The 20163-nt window shown below is 44.8% G+C and overlaps 1 protein-coding gene across 2 annotated transcripts; it reads left to right on the forward strand.

Annotated features, from left to right (window-relative positions):
• The first annotated feature begins 1848 nt into the window (after positions 1-1848).
• Positions 1849-18031, forward strand: PARD6B (par-6 family cell polarity regulator beta). Of its 2 annotated transcripts, none has more exons than XM_086853306.1 (3): positions 1849-2068; positions 6677-6899; positions 13468-18031. In XM_086853306.1, the coding sequence occupies exons 1-3, from the start codon at positions 2003-2005 to the stop codon at positions 14295-14297; spliced, it is 1119 nt and encodes a 372-aa protein (XP_086709432.1). In that variant the 5' UTR covers positions 1849-2002; the 3' UTR covers positions 14298-18031. The 2 variants fall into 2 exon arrangements, with proteins under 2 accessions (XP_086709432.1, XP_023795928.1); XM_023940160.2 differs by lacking the exon at positions 1849-2068 and adding an exon at positions 6337-6498.
• Positions 18032-20163: the final 2132 nt, after the last annotated feature.

A 20163-nucleotide genomic window follows, 5' to 3' on the forward strand; every position in this document is an offset into this window, starting at 1 on the left:
CTCGCTCCCACACCCACTGCCTGGCACTCCAGCCATGCTAGGAATGCACAATAGAAAACAAATTATCTTAGGCGATACCTCATAAATCTATAGCAATAAAATTAACTGCACAACGGCTCCAAGCAGAAATCAGCTTCAGGAGGCTTTTCCTCCCTTTCTCCAGGAGAAGAGAGCTAACCCAACAGCTTTAAAGCCCCAGAGAAATCACTGTTCCCTTGTCTCTTGCACTCTTCTCTGTGCTCAGCTCATTAAACAGAGCTGTAGAAGACAGATATGGAAAGCAGTCCAAACCCTTTTCAATGTTATAATTACAAGGTGACAGAATAAGAGGTTTTATCCTGGTCTTGTTCACATAGCTGTAATCTGCCTTCTCCTGCACCAGATCACAGATTCTGTCTGAATTTACAGGCTGAATTCTCTATGTATCCTTCTGCAGGGTAAAACCAAACATGTTGGATAAAGGAGGAGAAGACTTGAATCAGCCTAGACACCGTCTGGCAGCAAACTATACTTAACTATTAACAATATCCTCTGTGCTAATTACAGCTTGTCTTGGCTCGAGTGAGAGCTGCAATTCCTTCGCCTTTGGCGTGATGGGAGGCAGATCAACTGTACAAAAATCAGCACCGACTTAGAAGTGATTCAGCACTGGATGCTTTTTATTTAATTACTGATTACCAGCTGAGACTTGAGAACTGACTAGACACCCATGGCTTGTCTCAGTTGCAAGGCATTGTTTGAGTTCCCGTCACAGCCGTCCACACAAGATCTACATGATGAGACCTCACACCACGTTCTCTTCTAGCAGGTTTGTAGATTATGGAGAGACCTGTAATTCAAAGGTCTGTTGACATAATGAGATTAATGTACGTGCTTTCTTCTTGTCCATACACACGTGAGAAGTCATTTTTATTCAGTTTACCGTCTCTCCACTCGTGGATTTTGTACTTTTGTCAGGGTAGTTTAACTGGACTTGAACGGAAAATAATTGATCTGTCTCAGAATTAATACAATAAGGAAGGTTAGCACTGACATTACCAGATCCTGCAATCATATTTGTGACTAAAATGAAAACAAGCTCCATGAACACCTTTACGTTCAGGACACAGAGCCACATCCTGGGAGGGAGACTTCATACTTTGGTCTTGACCAAGGATTGTTTATGTAATGTGTAAACATCAGCTAACATTGGTGCGGTTTGTGTGTTACACCCGTGGGATGCCAAGATCCCAGAATCCCACAATGGCTGGGGTTGGATCTACGGAGATGCTTCAGCCCATCCCCGAGCTCCATGTCTGAGGGGTCCGAGCCCTCAGGGCAGCCTGACCCGGGCTGAGGGCAGCGGGATGGCGGCTCCTCAGGGCTGTGGAGGAGCGGGAGCTCGGCACGGAGGCTCCGGGGGCTGTGGGAGGGTTCGGGTGAGGGCTGGCTCCTCAGGGCTGTGGAGGAGCGGGAGCTCGGCACGGAGGCTCCGGGGGCTGTGGGAGGGTTCGGGTGAGGGCTGGCTCCTCAGGGCTGTGGAGGAGCGGGAGCTCGGCACGGAGGCTCCTGAGGGCCGCGGGAGGATGCGGCGGTGCGGGACGGGAGGTGCCTGAGGAGGCAGCGGGAGCCGAGCCGCGCTCCAGCCCCGTGCGCGCACATCCCGGCCACTGCGGGACACCGGCTGCGGAGGCACAGCCCGCACCTGCTGCGGGGACAGCGGCACAGAGCCCCGGCACCCCGCGCCCCGCCGCCTCCATCTTGCCGAGGCTGCGGCGGCAGGTGCGCGGCCCCGCCCGTGCGCGGCCCCGCGGAGGCGGCGCAGGCGCGGCGGCGGCCCCGCCCCGGGTCCCGGCAGGTGCCGGAGCCGCGCGGCCCCGCCCCGGCCCGGCCGCGCTGAGGGCGGAGGCGGCGGAGCGGCCGCGGGTGCCGGGGGCTCTTGGCTGGGCCGCGCCGCTGCCCGTCCCGCAGCGCTCCGGCGGAGAGAGGAGCGAGAGCAGCGCACGCAGCGACCGCGCGCGGCATGAACCGGGCTCAGCGCGGCGCCGCGGGCAGCCGCGGCCTGGGCACCATGGAGGTGAAGAGCAAGGTGGGAGCTGCCGCCGCCTGAGGGCCGCGGGCGCGGGGGGAAGGACCGGGCCGGCCCCGCGGGGCCGTCGGGCCGCGGTGTCGCTGCGGGCACGGGGACGGGGACAGCTGCTGACTCACCTGCCCGAGGAGCCGCCGGGGCACGGCCCCGCCGCGGCCTGAGCGCTCCGCAGGCCACCGGGCTCGGCGGGCGGGCCCCGGCGCTCCCTCCACACCTGTGCCTCTGGCCGCCGGCTGCCGGAGGTGCTGGGGTCGCTCGCTGGCTGCGATGTCTGCGGGGAGGAAATGTAGACGGTTTAAAAAAAAACCCAGGTAATTGGGGTTGGCTCCTAAGTTTCTGGACAGACTAAAAGACGTACGGAGAAATATGTGTTATGGGGAAAGCGTGAGATCACTGGGCCAAAAGAGGTGATTACAGACATACTTGACACGATCTCCAGAGGTCCCTTCCAGCCCTAACAGTTCTGTGATAATTCCCCAGCGTCAAAACCCGCTCTTGTCCGAATTGCAATGAGTGCGTTTGTTAGTGACTGTTTCTGTAGTTACCTTTTTCTCTTTAATGATCATGTCTTTCTGTAGCTCTTTGTGCGGTGCAGTGTAGGCTTACAGGAGAGGTAGAGGCGAGCCCTGGCTACCGTATCCAAAAGTGGAGTTTGCCTTCTCTTCGAGGCCCCGAGAGACTTTTACCCTGGCAGTGTTTCAGGAGTGTGTACCTGTGTGTTCACCGGTGTCAGCTGCTCACAGCTTTGTCCAGCTCTGTAAATTCTCCCATACCTGTATCCCCATCTCTTCTGTTTTTAGTTTATATTTACTGGTTAGGTAAAGATTTCTGGTAAAGCTTTGCTATTCTGAGGGAGATTGGATTTTTTTTTTTTTGTTCTGCTTTATATTTGTAATAATTTCCAATTGTAAAACTGCTGAATGTACAGTTTGAGGTGGAAGGTCTATTAGTTAAAGAAATGTTGAGTTAAAACTCCTTTTTCATTGCCTAGGTGGATGGCAAGTGTATCCACGTGGAAATGTGCTTTCCATTGGTGGACACATGGATCTCTTGGGTTGTTTTTTAAAGTGGGGAGCAGCCTGTGTTCTGTCCCCTCCTTTCCTGCTAGTGAAGTGTTAGAGTAGCAGTGCGGGTGAAGCAGTCAGGACTTGAGCTGTGTGGAAGGTTAAGGATAAGGCATCGTAGTGCTGGAACTTCTGGAGAGTGTGTGGTTGGTCTCTACAGCTTGAATAAGGATGATTTCTTTCAAGTGTTCATTTTTCATGTGGCCTAAAGCAGCAAGCACAGGAATATCTGGTAGCTGTTATTTCAAATACCAGTTAAGTTAGTACTGTGATGGTGAAGTCTTTTATTTATGCTTTAATAAGGTTGAAAATAATCAGTATGATGTGCTTACAAACCCAAATCACTTGTTTCCTCACCCAAAACTCTAAGATTACTGTTTCCCCGCTGTGTGTGTTCCTTGATTTAAAATATATTTAGGGAGTCAGCCATGTGATGTATTCCAGGTATTTGTAGAGAGAAGTGCAGCCCTAATGAATAAGGATTGTCCCTCAAGTGCATATTATGGAGCAGGATTCAAGGCATTCCTAGAACTACTTGTTGCTATTACATTATTGAACAGCACCTCAATTTAATACTGCAGAGGAGTCATCTTTCTTCTATGAAAATGAGCGATTCTGAAGAGAAGGAAGAAGGGCCTGTGGGGGAGGTGGAAGGAGCCATTCCCGTGGAGTGGCTTGGGCTTTGAAGGCTGCTCGGTGATGTACAGCTCTTTATTTAGATATTCCAAATCAATAATTGTGCCTCAGCTGACAAGGCTGGGCCAGCACAGCCCAACTGTGGTTGCAGTTATATGAGCACAATCCTTTTGTTAGTTTAGTTTATTCAGTTTGGGTAACTGCTCTGAGCTCACCCTGGCGATTCCCCATAGAACTTGAATTCCAGTCTGCCCATTTTCTTGTCATGGAAAATAAAACTTTATACCCTGGTCTAGAGTTCCTAGTGATGGTATGGAAACCCCCAAAATAAGCTTCTAGTTCTCTATATAGTAAAATTCAGGTTTTCTCCCTCTCTCATGATTTGGAATAATACTTTTTTCTGAGTAAAATCTTAGTAACTGGTAAGCCAGAGAAGGTCACTGCAGCTCGTGCTCTGTCAGCAATGGAGACTTGCATAGAGCAGCTTTATGTTGTGTTTCAGAGGACTTAAAAACGTGCCCCATAAATGAGTGTTGAATGAGCATCCTGGGTGCCTTCCTGGTGTGCTGCCATGGCTCCCTGGGGAGTGCCAGGGGAACAGCACAGGCTGTAAAGAGCTCAGGTGGCAAGGAGCTTTCTCTGCTTAAGTTACTCTTCCAGCGTCTCGTCTCTAGAACATCCAGTGCAAGCCTCTTCCATGGGATGGAGTGCAGCATCTGATAGAAAATGCAGACATTTCAGGGATTCAGATAATGGAATTGTACAGCTGGACTTGTCTTTTACCTGCTTTCTAATAGTATTGAGCAAACCGTGTTAGGAAGTGCAAGAGGGTTATGAGTCTCTTGGTATTTGCACCAAATATGTATAAAATGACATGGAAAAAATAAATATCACACATTGGAAAATCTGGCCCTTTGCTTGTTGTAAGATTCAACATTTACTCCAAGCTGAGGGTGAGGTTGTTGGCTTTTTAAACTTTTATTAGTGAATTATGTTTAAACTATGTAATCCTTGAAAGCCAAACAGTTTCGATTGCTGCCATGCATGGGCAGTTCCTGTGGGGCTCACGCATCCCGCAGCTGGGGAAGGATCTGGGACAGGATGAGGTCCTGCATCCATGTCGTGATTAAACTGTGCTGCCTCTGACGTGATGGGAGTTCCTCCTGTGGGCCGGGCTTTTGTTTCTAAGCAGGTATGAATCATCCCTTCTGCCTTATTAGTTAATGTTAGCGAATTGCAGGCTTTTTAGAGCAGGAATGTTCCCAGATAACTCCTTTATTTGAAGCTTTTAGGGGAAGGTGGGGTGTTGAAGGTGTAGCTTGTTTTGAGTTTAGCACGGTGTTACCGGGGTCCTTGTCTCCTGATTTTCAGTTCTTTGTTTGTATGTGAGAACTCCCAGGCCTTTATTCTCCAAAAGATTGTAATCAGGTGTGAGGTAAAGTGCACCTCCGCATCTCCTGTGTGTAACACACACCAAAGTATGCGATACCGAGACTCACACTTGCACTCAGAGCATTTTGTTCCACGTGTCCTTCTGCTCTGCTTAAAACTAAATTTGCTGAAGAAATTATATTTAAAGTCTTGATATTCACTGTAGGTCAGCAATAGAATTCACACAAAAAAAAACCAGCCAACTGAGTTTTTTTGAATTATTAGCTTGTTATCCTTTTAACTCATACAGTCTGTTCTGGTTTTTGTAACCTGGCTGCTGCTATCTCTGAATTCCTTTTGACATCTCTGGTATGTTGTGTATGTGCCTGATATGGAGGATTTGGAGTAATTTTTATCCAGTATTCTGTTTGCTTTGGGTCCTGCCCTTGTTAGGCAGAACACCAACATTTTACTAGCTATGTGTGGTAAAAATCACAATTTGTCCAGTCTACATCAAATGCTCATCCTTTTCTTGGCACACAGTTGAGTCTCCTGCCTGCCCCTGCTGTATCATTGCCTTAATAAGCAACCTGTTTTTAATAAGTGTTTTCTTTAGAGATGATTTAGGAGACTGAGCTTGAGTGGATCTGTGAGCTGGGTTTTTTGTTGAATGATTATGTTGACTGCAAGCAAATCCTACCCCTGAAAGTAGTGTCAGTGACTCATTTATATTTATTTATTTATTTCATATTTTCTGAACCTTGCCACAATCGTAAAATCCAGGTTCTATACCTTGGATAGAACCCTGATTTGAAAGGCTGTTGCAATCAAGATTTGAGCCTTGCCCATGCAAGCGAATCTTCTGAACACTGTCAGAGGTAGTGGCTGGTTGCCTCTGCTACATCTCTTCAGGCAGGAGCAGAGTGGACCTGAGATCAGCTCCTCAGAGCTGGGCTGCACGTGGGTTGGACTGAAAAGCAGCAACAGTTCTTCTGGTCTTCACACCCAAGTGGCATTCTCATTTCCTGCCCAAACAGCTGGGGGTGTGAGGGCTGCTCAGCCTTGCATGGGTGACCCGCAGTTGTGTAACAATCCCTGCCCACTGCTCTCAAGGGCACTGCTAGTTCTTGGAACCAAATTCCAGGTAGTCACATACCACAGGATGCTAATCACAGCCCTGCTTTGAGCTGCCGCAGCACTGCTGCCTCTCAGTTCTGTCCCTTGCCCAGCATGGTTGCTTCAGCAGCCTGCGAGAACCTGCAGGAATCCTGCACCGGTTGGTCACCTTAGTGCTGATGAGCTCCGTTAAATGGAACAATGAGACAGCCTTGGCATGCTCAAAAGCACTCATTCTACCAGGTACAAAACTAGCTACAACTTTGGGGAAAAACATCTGTTTTAACCGAGTGGTTATACCGTGTCAAAATTGTTTGTTGTAGGTTTTAGTGCGCTAAATTCAATTCTGTAACGTTTCTCGTTTAACATAAAATAATTCTGTTGCTTCCATATTAATGATGTAAGATATATTTTGTTGTAGTTTGGGGCAGAATTTCGACGATTTTCTCTGGAGAGATCCAAACCTGGAAAGTTTGAGGAGTTCTATGGATTGTTGCAGCACGTGCACAAGATCCCAAACGTCGATGTTCTGGTGGGATACACGGACATTCACGGAGACCTGCTGCCTATCAATAATGATGACAATTATCACAAAGCAGTCTCTACAGCCAATCCTCTACTCAGGATTTTCATTCAGAGAAAAGGTAAGAGCACTTGAAGAATGTGAATCATCTGTTTATCCAGTTACACTGTGATGTATGGAGGAAAAAACCCTTCAGTCCTCTTTCATCATGTCAAATTCCGTAATAATTATGAGTCACGAAAGGTATTCACAGCTTGTCTCTCTTGCAAGGGCTTCCTCAGGCAACCTATTTATACTTTGTGATTTTTTGCTTGTCTTTAGTTGAGTTAAAGTCAAGTTAAATCTCTAGCAAATGCTTCTTTCTGGTTTTATGTAAGAAAATGAAAATAAACTTTCATCCACTAAGGTTTTCTGCTCTGTAGTTTGGACACTTTTCACTTAAAATTCCAATCTTGATCAGACAAGAGGAGAGACCGTTAAAGGATGGAAAATAATATTAAAAGTGTTATTACATGAAGTGTTAAACGCAATATTAAAGTATAAATTCAAGACTAGCTTTGTAATATGCTACTCTTATCACACTTCCCTAATAAAACAAGCTTATATCAGTTAGCAAACCTCAGGAGTGAGGGCAGCTTGCTTTGTTGGTTTGCCTTTGAAAGCAGTGTGTCTGCTCTGGTTGTGTGTTCCTACTGTCTGCTTTTGTTCATGAAGGGCAAAAATCCAGTTAGAAGTTAGTATTTGTTTCTGTGGTGTTGTTCCTGGCTGTTTCTAAGACATCTTTTCCTTGGAAAATGCTTGGGCATCAGAAGCTTTTATCAACTCCCTCTCCAAAAAGTGAACATCTCCACAAGAGTGTGACACAAACCCAATATCCATAACCAGTGTTGCTGCTTGGCAGCTGCTGGGTGCTGGCAAAATGTCTGTTTTGTGTTGACAGTATAGACTGGTAAGGGCTGTGCTCTCAGTGCTGAAATGCCAAAGGCATGAACCATTTGCTTTAGCAGAACCTGGAGGGAGACAAGGCCTGTGATTCCACCTAATCCCCTACAGTAGCCATATGACAGGAAGGGATAAGCCACTTTGTCAGACTGGGATTATTCAGTTTATATTTTTACACCATATGTTTTTAGATTGTTCCTAGTGTGACAGGTCTGATGTTGCCTGTTCCTAGTGTTACATTTGTAATGCTTTCTTAGTTTCCTACCACCATTTACCTTGATTTGATCCAGGTGGATTATTTGTCCTGGCACTTGCCAGGAGGTGCTAGGAGTTGATGTAATGCACAAAAGTAGAAGAAGATGAATCCATTTTAGTTTATCAGAACAAGAATTGACAAGCAGGAAAAGCTGTGTAGAAAGTAGCAGGTGTCAGTGCCTTCCCTTGGACACGAGAGCTTTCTGCCTGGGGAGTTTCAGGGAATAAAGATCCCAGGCTGGCACCACAGTCCCCACTGCACTTTGTTGGGGATTAGTTGTGGCCACACTGACCACAGCTGTTCATGGAATTGAGGCATCTTTGCTGTATAGAGCAGGTGTTTGTTCGATGGAAAATACAGAAATAACTTTATTCTGTATTTTATTTGTGATGCTTTCCTGTAACTGAGGCTGGATTGGTGGAGTTAGGGATGGTTGAGATTTTGTGCAGCATGATTTAAGTGTGCTTAATTCATAGATTGCAGCAGCCTTACTGGCTCTGGGATGGAGAAGAAATGTCTGAGCAAATACTTGCTATTGATGGGGCTGGTTTGGAGCTACAAGTGGCACAAGTTACTTTTCCACCTGGAAGGGTACCTGTGGCTTTCATGCATTCTCTTAAATCAGCTGAAAATTTTTTGTGGGTTTTGTAATGGCACTTAACTTCTTTTGTATTTCCAGCAGCAGAAGATGGGAATTTAGATCTTAGACAAAAAGCCACTGTGGGCAAGAGGGAAAGTGTTTTGATGCCCTATAGGATATGAAATTTTTATCACACTGTCTTAATTGTTTAGAAATGACATGTAATTTGTGCAAAGCTAACTTGAGGTATGAACAGACTGCAGTGAAATCTAATGTAAATAGTATTAACTTCTTAGTGTATTGGATCCAAGGAACACCTTGAGGGGTTGAAATGGGAGCTGCAAGATTATTAATAAGCGATGGTTGTGATAATGGGACTCCAGAATTTGGGAAATGTTATGCCAGAATAAGAACTCTTCTCTCCTGTTTGATTTAGACTCCTCATTTCTGAAAGCTCTGTTTGTCCTGAACATTTATGTGGCTTGGTTGATGGAGGTAAAAAACCTAGAGATCTTGTAATGGAATCACATTATTCCCCTTGGACTTCTCTAATTGTATTTCACAAAATTCCTTTAAAATACTTTATAAACTTCTCCAGTGCCAAATCTAAACTGGGGATTGATGTTGCACAAGTCAGGATTGGCTGTCAGCTTGCAGAAAACATTCCTCACTGGAATTTCATTCTGCAATTTAACAGATTAACAGGTACTGTTGACATCTGGTATTTAAAGGTTAAACTGATGTTTTGAGATTAAATCCAGATGTATGGGAGTCACTCTGTCTGTGAGAAAAACCCTTCTGAAGAGAAAATGGAGGGTAACAGTCTGCACAGGCTGAAGGGCAGCTTGATGTGGGGAACTTTGCATTGTAAATACAAGAACAATAGAGATAACAGAAGATACATTTCATTATAATATCCTTAGCAGTCCCTCACAGGATTCTAAATTACAATATCCAGCTCCTGCAAGTTCTGCATGTATGTGGCTGTATTTAGTGGGAAGTGGATTCTTTGGTTAATCCACTTGTGCCTCTTGAGGAAGCCTTTGTCACTGAGAAGCTTTATTTTGGTGAGAAGTAAGAGCAGTTGGCTTTTTAAACAGCTTTGTGGACTGGCCTGGCTATTCTGAGGCCTCTTCCTAAAAACACAGGTTAGTTTCCTAAAACCATATTTTTGTGACTAAATAAGAGGAGATCTGTTTGGTTGTATTCAAAAAATGCTGAATTGCATCTCTTCAAATATACTAACTACTTGGGGGTTTTGAAAATTGAATTCTCGAGGGGTAATTCTACATTGATTTACAAATGGATCAGGAAAATATTTCAAAAATCTGTCTTCAATAACATTAAATTGAAAGCAGATTTGGCATCTGTGGGCTTTTGTTTCCAATTCCATGTAATAAGTCTGTACAGATTGGTGCCACCTTGAGCTTGAAGCTGCTGGGTCAAGAAATCCTTCCTGCACAGTGTGGGCCTTCTCCTTCACACTATCTGTAGTTAACACCTTGTCCTTTGGCTTTAGGCCAAAATATTTTTCGCTGGGGTTTTAAACTGATTAGTGAGGTGCCAGAACAAAGATGCCTTTGTACTTGAGAGTATTGCTTTAGAAAACTTGTTTAGCAGTGGAAGAGAGGTTACCCAGTGCTCTGTTCTGCTGAGATTTGGGGAGATGAGTTTATCAACCTTTCACTATTTTTTCTTCACAAATTCTCTAACCTTAACTGTCTATCTTAAGATTCCTGCTAGTTCTGAATTATTAAACTATTAAGAGCAGTTATAATGAAAAAACTTTCCTTCTGGTGTATGAGAGTTTCTTACGTGTTTTGACATCTGGCTTGCAATTTTGGGATGCATTTATTTCAGCCATGTGTTCTGTAACGTAAGTACTAAAAACAAAATCACCAGCTCAGTTTAAGATTTCTGATTTGTCTTTTGAAGGAGATTTTTAAAGTTCTTCTCTTTTCCAAGGAATGTTTTTCTGCTCTTAGTTTTTGTTTATAAAATCCTTTTGAATCTGTTATTTCATATACAGACATTTACATAATATTTCTTTCAAAGCCAGTCCTGTCGGAGCTGATTTCATGTTTATCTGCTAAGTGGAAAAATTTGATTTGTACAGAAGTTACCAGCTGATAGTTGTGGAAGGTGGGCTGGGAGCTGGTTTCTGTGAAGGAAGTTAGGAACACTTCTAAATCTGACTTGAATAAAGAGGACAAACTGTCTTTGATCATTTACAGGACATGATAGATCTACTTGGATATGATAAATACGTGTTTGTATATCCAGTCCATGCCAGATTTCCTGCAGGGTGTGTGGCCTGGTGAAGAAGCCTTACAGCCACTGTGGCAAGCTGGGAACATTGAATACTTTACATATTTGATATGGCAGAATGGGTAAAATACCACAGAGTCTGTCTGAATCTCTGAATATGTGCACCTGGAAATTAAGGAGAAAACCCCATCAATTGAATACCTTTTAATGTTGCAATGCACCTGGGAGAACACTTGTACAAAAATCAAAACAAAGCTTTGCTGTCATGTTTTCTCCTGTGTTTTCCAAAAGCAGCAGGAACTGAGTGCTTGAGTGGCACCAGTATGTTGGGACCTGGAGCTGTCATCAGCAACTCCCACTGCAGCAGGAGTGAGTGCAAGTGTTACCTTGTGTTTAAAGCAGCAACAGGTATTTAAAGGTGGACCTGTCTAGGATCTGATTTCACAGTTGACCTTTCCAGGTTGTTTTGTAAACAATTGTAGTTCTAAATAAAAAAAGAGACGTTATTGCACCTCATTGAATTGCAAAAATCCTTTCAATGGAACACCAGATGTCTGACTGGAAACTGGTTGGATGAGTTGTCAGGAGAGATAAGGGCAAATCTTCTCTCACTTTCTATTTTGATCATAAATTTTTAGCAAAGATGAAAAGAATTGCTCCATGTTGTCTGAAAAGTCAGCAGGTTAGTTGTCAGCAGTGGAGTACAGGGGCTTAACCAGCTGATCTTAGAAGGCCCTTTGGGATGTCTGACTACAGAGTAAAGGCTGAGTTTGCATTTTTGTAGGTGTTTTATTTCAGACACAGTTCACCTGTTACTGTGCTTTGGCTGGCATGGTTGAATTGTTTTTTAAGGTACCAACTCTTCAACACAACTGACCTAACACCCTTAGATTTGTGAAGATCAGATTTTAGGCTATTTCTTCAGCCTTTGTGCTTGATGTTAAGATCTACTGTTATATTAATTAAAATTTCAATTACAAAGTAACTGAGATTACTATGGAAGTGACTTCAGGCTCTAGTAGGGCTGTGTCAATCAGGTATCTTCAGAAATAACTCCCAATTGTGTCAATTAAATTGTTGAACAACTTTAGCTGTAAACATCAGTGCAAAAGATGCTCTGTGTTTAGCAAACAGCTGAGCAAGAGCTTTGCCTTCCTTATGGTGTAATTATTTTTTTTAAACAAAGGAAATAAAAAAGAAATGTAAATGAGGCCATCATCAGGACACATTTTTCTAAAACATGTTGATGAACTATTTTGTACACACAAGTCAGGAGCTGACAATAAATCCCTTTGAGGTTTTTTTGTGGGCTAATTTGAATTTGTTTCTTTTCCTCTTGTCCTTTATCTTATAGAGTACTAGGTCCAAGGCTGCCTTCCTAGAGCAGCTAAAGGACTGTTCTTGTTTTCAGCAGCCCTAAAGGCTGGGAAGGGAGGAGCTGGTGTTACATGCTGCAGTAGTGCTAGCCTGTTGCTCCAGGAATACTTTCTCTGTTCTGTCTTGCTTAAAGCATCTGAAGAGTCCAAATCTCACTGCTTCATGTCTGTGTATCTCAGCCTCAGAAACAAGTGCACTCATTGATTTCCTCAGCAGCTGGCAGCTGTCCTGAAATGCCACCAGGGCAGCATTGCCACAGTCAGCCCAGTCCACAGATTGAAATGTATAGCCATTCTTCCACTTTCTTGGCTGTACCAATGGCATCTGAATGGCCTAATACAAAGAAATCCCAATTTCTCTGGGTCCTAGGGTTACTGCAGTCCAGTTCTGTGTGATTATTGGGGATTTTCCCCTGTGGGACAAAGATGTGTGCAGTAAGTGCAAGTGTAATTCTGAGGAAGCTCAGATCTGAATATATTTACGTTCATTCTTTTTGGTGACTTATCACATATTAAAAAGAAAAATGGAACCTTTGGTAAATAAGCATTTCAGAAATCAGTATTGCTTCCACAAAACATGTTTTCTCATCCCTTACAAGTAGTTGTAAGACTAATATACGTTTTCTTTTGGGTTTTTTTTAAGCTCTAAGCCATTTGCCTATTCCTGTATCAAATTGTGGCAGTTATGGCATTGCATGAACAGTTTTGCTTGAAGTATTTGTGTGCAGGGTCTCTTTGTTTCTGCTCCACAGCCATTTTACCTCCATGGCGTGGGGGAGGGAGGAGTGCAGAATGGAATAAGCTTTCTGGAGTTTGAATCCAGGTCACTTGGCTGGCTCCCAGTAACTAGGCAATAATAGGCACACTGGCTGCTTTCCCTTTTTCATTCTTTCTTTTCCAATGATCTGAAACCTGAGGAGAGAAAACTAGCAAGTGGAATTACTCTGAATAAAATTAAAATGTTTCTAGGAATGTACTCACTCTTTCCATTCTGCCCTTTCTCAGGCAGCTGTCGCTCTTTGTGTCTGCTGCTGCTAACTTGCTTCAATTTCTTTTGTGCACGCTTTTTCCTTCGGTAGAAGAAAACCAAAAGTATTCCAAACTTTGAATCTCATAACATTAAAGCTTTTGTTTTGTGAGTGGAGAGAAAGGTTTCTGTGATAGTAAGGCTGACAGTGGATGGGCTGTTGGGCTGTGCTGGGCTAACACACGTTAGCAGCGTGACCTGGGCGTGCCTGCTGTAATCCCCGTGTGCTCTGTCTTACAGAAGACGCAGACTACAGTGCCTTCGGGACGGATACCATGACGAGGAAGAAGAACGTCTTATCCAACGTGCTACGTCCAGATAACCACAAGAAGAAGCCCCACATTGTCATTAGCATGCCCCAGGACTTCAGGCCCGTGTCCTCCATCATAGACGTGGATATTCTGCCCGAGACCCACCGCAGGGTGAGGCTCTACAAGTACGGCACCGACAAACCCCTGGGCTTCTACATCCGCGACGGCTCCAGCGTCAGGGTCACCCCGCACGGGCTGGAGAAGGTGCCGGGCATTTTCATATCCAGGCTGGTCCCCGGGGGGCTGGCTCAGAGCACGGGCCTGCTGGCTGTCAACGATGAGGTGCTGGAGGTGAATGGGATAGAGGTGTCAGGAAAAAGCCTCGATCAAGTTACAGACATGATGATTGCGAACAGCCGCAACCTGATCATCACGGTCAGACCCGCCAACCAGAGGAACAACGTCGTGAGGAACAGTCGGACTTCGGGCAGCTCCGGCCAGTCCACTGAGTCCAGCCTTCCCAGCAGCACTCCAAACATTCTGGGAAACCTGCTGCAAGGAGAAGAGGAGAGCGATGAGGAGGACATTATTATTGAAGACAGTGGTGAACCGCAGCAGATCCCAAAAGCTGCGCCTACCAGCGCAAGCATAGAATCCTTATCACAAATTGAACTCCTCCACGAGTCCACACAAAATGGATTCCTTCCTTCCAGTGAGGTGAACTTGAATCACTCAGCAGGCAGCATTAGTATGGAGTATGAAGTACCAGAGCCAGGGCGTAAGTCCTTAGAAGAAGATGGAACTATAATAACGCTATGAAATGACGTTGGTGTACTTTATAGAAGGATGCCATACATGTTTTAATTGGGCTTAATATGTAACACATTTTATACCTCTCCATCTACCAAGCACTGCAGTTAGATTAAAAGGAGGGAAAAGAGTAAATACAAGAAATTCAAAATTATGTAGGTTGACTAACTTCATTAATTCTGCACTTCAATGTAAATAATGCACAAAGCTGGACGATAATTGATAAATAGCTGAAATTGAATGAGGAAAATTTAAATTGAAAATGAAGGATAGCTAAGAGATGGCTGTGAGCTTTCTTTTAAAGGTACTTGATTTTTATTATTTTTTTAATGCCGTATACTACTGGTTCTGTAGAAGTAAACTTCCTTACGTGTGAGGCTGAGCATCTCATGGACTGTGGTTTCACGTTCCTCTGAAGTGCTGCTTACGTGGGATGGAGCTGCTCCAGCCCCCTCACTCCTGTCCTGGCTGCTGCTCCGCTGGCAGAGCTGTGTGTGGGCTCTGGGCAAGAGGAAACTGGGACAGAGCCAGAGGTGGGCTGGGAAGAGATGGGGTGGCTGCTCTGGTCCTGGCTGACACAGGGACAGCAGGGCTCTGTGGGCAGCACCAGCAGTGGGGCTTTGGAGGTCACTGTTCCTTTGTGAGTGAATGTGCAACCACAGGCTCGTTAGTCAGGCACCATTACTAGTTTTAATGGCCAGGCAAGTTTACTTTTAATGACTCTGATTATGAAATTCAAATGTGAAAGTCTTTAATGCATCAAAAACCTGTTCCCATTCTACTTTGCAATATTTAAGAATATCATTGGATTTAGTTACTAATCCCAGGAAGTTACAAGCAAATCAAATATAAACTTAATGCAATAGAAATAGCACAAGGTAATCTCTGTTAAAATTACAGTTAGAAACTGTAAAGATTTCTACTAGCAAAGGTTTGTTGGAATGAGTCTGGATTATATAAAAGTGACTGATATAAAAGTTAGAGCAGTCTAAATTAAATCCCTGGATTAAAACAAGTTTTAAATCAGAATGAGGCTTTACTACACCTTGTTTGAGCCATGTGATATTAACTTATTCATTTTTAGGAGCTGCTCTGTAAACGCAGACCGCTGTGTGCCCTGGCTGGGTGTTGTGGGTATGACAGTGTTGCTATGTGTGAAAACACCGGTGACAAGTCCTGATGCTGCAAGAGCAAAGGGGGGTGTGTGTAACCACTGCACTCACTGGGACAGCTGCAGGGGAGCCCTTCTAGCATTGTTTTTATCCTTCCCCTTTTTGTATCTCCTGCTTTGGCCCTTGGTTCCCAACCTGACCCTCCTCTGGAACAGACATTGTGGCAGGGAAATGAGCTGGGGACTAATAGGATTGTGGAGAAGGATCTCCCCAGGGATCCCATGGCCTCTGTCAGCCTGGCAGGAGGGGCAGGGTGCTGCCAGTTCTGTCCTGTGCTCCCCAGAGCAGCAGTTGGGTGCTTGGGAGCGTGTTCCACCCTCTGGGAAGATGTGATGAGTGCAAAGGGAGACTGACCCCTTTCTTTTTTTCCCCTCAGTCTATTTTTGAGGAAAATCTACCTCTGGTAACTTCACTAACAGGAGACCAATGTAAGTTTAATGTAATCTGTAAAAGTCGTCACAGACTGTCAGAGGCTAAACCTATGTTTGTTTCAGGTTTTTGCGGTGATACAAACACTGCTGCAGAAACAAATCCCTGCTGTTTGGTGTTACAAAGTGCACATTTGGAATTAGTATCTGATGAGCAGTAGTTTTCTCAAACCTCCAATGGCATTGGAGTCCAGGATGCCAAGAGAGGCATTTATCTCCCTTAGGATTTATGGAGAATGAGCACAGCAGGCAGTGATACTCCGCAAATACAGGTGAGGGGCTCTTTTGTCACACTTATTTATGGTTTCTTTGTGTGTGTGTGGAGAGCCCTGGGATCTTTCACAAGAGTAAGATCTTTCAAGTGTTTCACTTGTTTTGCTAATAATTACTAAAAATGAAGTAACTGCATCCACTTAGTGTGAAATGAGAAAAAGAAGTGTTCATTCTGCAACATGGAGACTTTACCTTTACGTGTTTTCTCTCAGTGCTGCTCTACACTTCCTTTCTTTGTGGAAGATTGTTTACTTTGAAAATATCTTTTTTATTTTCCTTTGTCAAAATACTTTCCTTCCTGTATGAAATCACCAGTGGAGGGTGAGACTCATTATTCTGCTAGTTTGCACTTCTGTGCCTTTGGTTTACTTGAATGTATTGTGAATAATCAAAGGAATAAAGGCACTTGGATGGGAAGAGAAGAGAGGTCCACAGGTACAGAGAATGAACTGGTAGTGCAGGTGTGATGTTTTATTCTGTGCAGATCCACGTGGGGCTGATGGGTCCCTGAGGATTTTGCAGCTGGGGTCACAGCTGGGAGGATGGACTTGCCTGGAGGGCTGAGTCTGGCCAGGAACCTGGCAGGGCCCAGCCCCGAGGCTGCTGTGCTGCCAGGCACGTGCATGGGTACTTTGAGTAATATTTATGCCAGTATTAAGGACTTGTAGAAATTTAACTGGGGTCCTACTCCAAACTGCATGAGACTTCATCTCTTAGGACCTTTCCTGCAAACAGAGTAATCTAAGCGGGAGATAATGTTCTTTCTGACATAGATCATGTTCTGTTTCACAGAAATTTGGTGACATGTAGTAAAACTAAGCATTTGGGACTTGATAAAAACTTTAAAGAGTAAATCTAAAAAATGCGTATTTACAGTTACAATGACAGACTGCACAGCATGTAATTGCTTAATGCTGCAGTTACCATAAAGTTTCTAAAGTTCTTCCATATCTTACTAATACCTACACTGTTAATTACAAAAGATTTTTAAATTGCTACTTCAGGATGATCAATGGTTGATTACGTGTGGCTAAATTTAATTTTATATATAAATGATACTGGGGTTCGGTATAAGGTTTTTTAAAATATGCTGATATTGTTAGCCTTTCGTTCACTACCTCCTAAATTTTTAACATCTATACTGTTTTCTCCCTGGAAGACAATAAAGGCTTGACTGTTTTATATAGATTTTATCTATAGCTAAATAAAGGAGAAAAATATCCAGAAGTGACAGTGAGGATGCTGTGCATGATTGACAATGTTACGCTGCTATTGATGTAATCTGTGTGTTAAGTATCCTGTGTGTGTAAATTGTGTTTTCAAGCCAGATTTTATAAATTAATTTATGAAATACCCAAATTATTTCAGAACGGAATGAAAAACTAAAATTCCTTTGACTAGTGTTATATGTTTTGTACATGCACAGAGGGGGGAAAGTGATTCCTCCCTGGTGACTGGGAGATCTAAGTGCACCTTAATAGAAAGAAGAACAAATTCTTAATAGAATTAAGATGCATTTACTTTAAAGTTTTGCTGTGGTACTGGAGAAGTCAAGCCTAACTGTGAATCATACGGTTTTTTTCCACACCTGAATTAAATTTAGGACAATGTTCTCACAAGCTGTCTTTAACATGTGTATTTTTGTGAATATTATGTATTTTCTAATTAAATTTTACTTGCAATGTGATTTTTACATGAATGAACTTGTTTAAAATGTCAAATATCAGTATTTTTCTTACAACTTTAATGTATAATGTACATTGGTATCTCACCGAATGAAGATTGATTTTACAAAAATCAAGCTAGATGTAGTTGTATATTAGTCTTATATTTTTACAGACCAAAATAATAAATGGATATAGAAATAAAATTCTTTTTTCTCAATTACTTTGTCAGATAAGTCAAAACGAGGAAGAGCATATCCCTTTTCTCCAGTGTGACAACAGATGGGTTTCATTTTTCCCTGCTGGCCAGGGAAGCAGGCTGTTCTCCTGCCCAGCTCTGTGCCCGTGGGCAGCCCTGGGTGGGTGCCCATCAGGGCTGCAGGTGTGCTGTGCTGGCTGCAGCTGCAGGTGTGCTGTGCTGGCTGCAGCTGCAGGTGTGCTGTGCTGGCTGCAGGTGTGCTGTGCTGGCTGCAGCTGTGCTGGCTGCAGCTGTGCTGTGCTGGCTGCAGCTGTGCTGTGCTGGCTGCAGCTGTGCTGTGCTGGCTGCAGCTGCAGGTGTGCTGTGCTGGCTGCAGGTGTGCTGTGCTGGCTGCAGGTGTGCTGTGCTGGCTGCAGCTGTGCTGTGCTGGCTGCAGGTGTGCTGTGCTGGCTGCAGGTGTGCTGTGCTGGCTGCAGGTGTGCTGTGCTGGCTGCAGGTGTGCTGTGCTGGCTGCAGGTGTGCTGTGCTGCCTGCAGCTGTGCTGTGCTGCCTGCAGCTGTGCTGTGCTGCCTGCAGCTGTGCTAGCTGCAGCTGTGCTGTGCTGCCTGCAGCTGTGCTAGCTGCAGCTGTGCTGTGCTGTCCTGCCTGCTCACATCTCTCCTGCTGCCACCTGCGGCAGGTGCTGCTGCTGCTGGGAGTGGTTCCAGAAGTGTCCATGGGACAGCTTGAACTCAAACCATTTCACCTGCAAATGTCTCACCTCTGTGTGGGCTCTGTGCTCAGCCCTCTGCCTGTGGCCTTTGTTTCTGCTGCCTTGAGTTCTGCTCCGCACCTCTCTCGTGTCTGCAGGGCTGCTTTGGTTGTGTGCTCGGTGCTTGCCACCCCTGGGACAGAGCCCTGGGGAGGGGACAGCGAGGCTGGGCTCAGCGCTGCCCCGGGCTGCTGCCCTGGGCACCGGGGCGTGGGTGCCTCGGAGCCGTTCTCTCTCTGCACAGGACACTCGGGAGGAGCGCTGCAGTCAGAGTGGCATTCCTGGGATGCTGCGAGCTCTCTGCAGTGTTCCCTGGCTCGGGCAGGGCACTGGGGTCACCCTCCGAGGCAGCAGGAGCCAAAGGCTGTCCTTGGGAGCGTCTGTGTGTGACAGAGGGGCTGGCTCTGCAGAGGGGGCACCGCCGGGAATGAGGCTCCAGCACTCACACAGGTCAGCAATGCTGCTGCTTCTCACCTACAGCAGTTTTCTTAAAGCTCAGCAACTTATTTAAAGGAAGACTCTAACTTTCCCTACTGCTGCCTCCTTGAGGAAGGAATGCAGCTGTTAACTCTCCTTTAAACCCAGCAGCATTTGACTTTTCTCAAGGTGATGAGCTCTTAACAAGGCATTAGGACTTGGGTTGTTTTATGAAACTGAAAATTCACGTATGCTTACAGATACAGGATTTTCATGAGTAATCAAGTGAAAATCCTACTCTCCCTAGTATACTGACAAGAGAAAGAAAACCCCTTGGAAGTTCTTTTATCTTCAAATTATCTGTGGCGTTCCAGTTACAGACTTGCCGAAGTCTGAGCACGTGTTCCTTGCAGTGCAGGTGTCACACTCAGATACTGGGGTGTAGTTGCATGTGGTAGTGCTAGAGAGGAAAAATCAGCTTTAAGGTAGCTTCATAAACGGCTTCCAACACTAACAGGAGGGAAGCTGTGTTGGATGGTAACAGTATTCTTGGATGCTGTAGAAGTATGCAATAAATGGCACAGCTGGTCCTTGGGGAGGCGAGACTGCAGCCAAGATAGAGGAATTCAGACTCCTTGTGCAGCTCTAACAGATCACTTGTGTACTTTTCCTCTCACAAACGAGATAAATTTGTCTCTGGGGACTTAATGTCGTGTGCTTGACTTAAAAGTGCTCTAGAGCCATGAAGCACAAAGTGATTAAAGAAGTGCTGTGCTATTAAGCCAGAAGTTCTTATACCGAGTTCAGAAGTGTTGCTAATAAGATATCATTTCCTGTCCTTCCAATTAACATTCCTTTCTATTGAACTGCTGTTTTATTACCTGATAGCATAAGGAAATACCTTGCATTTCAGCAGGGAGAGACCTGTTGCAGGCTCTGTGGTGCTGTGTTTAAGGTGTGTAAGAGTGTGT

This window comes from Cyanistes caeruleus, chromosome 16 (genome assembly GCF_971803275.1).
Source record: "Cyanistes caeruleus chromosome 16, bCyaCae1.hap1.1, whole genome shotgun sequence".
NCBI lineage: Eukaryota > Metazoa > Chordata > Aves > Passeriformes > Paridae > Cyanistes > Cyanistes caeruleus.

Excerpts from the sequence above, each read along its gene's own strand:
- PARD6B (XM_086853306.1), top strand. The coding sequence starts at position 2,003 with ATGAACCGGGCTCAGCGCGGCGCCGCGGGCAGCCGCGGCCTGGGCACC. Across the intron at positions 2,069-6,676 it reads CCATGGAGGTGAAGAGCAAG|TTTGGGGCAGAATTTCGACG; the intron begins GTGGGAGCTGCC and ends ATTTTGTTGTAG. Across the intron at positions 6,900-13,467 it reads GATTTTCATTCAGAGAAAAG|AAGACGCAGACTACAGTGCC; the intron begins GTAAGAGCACTT and ends TCTGTCTTACAG.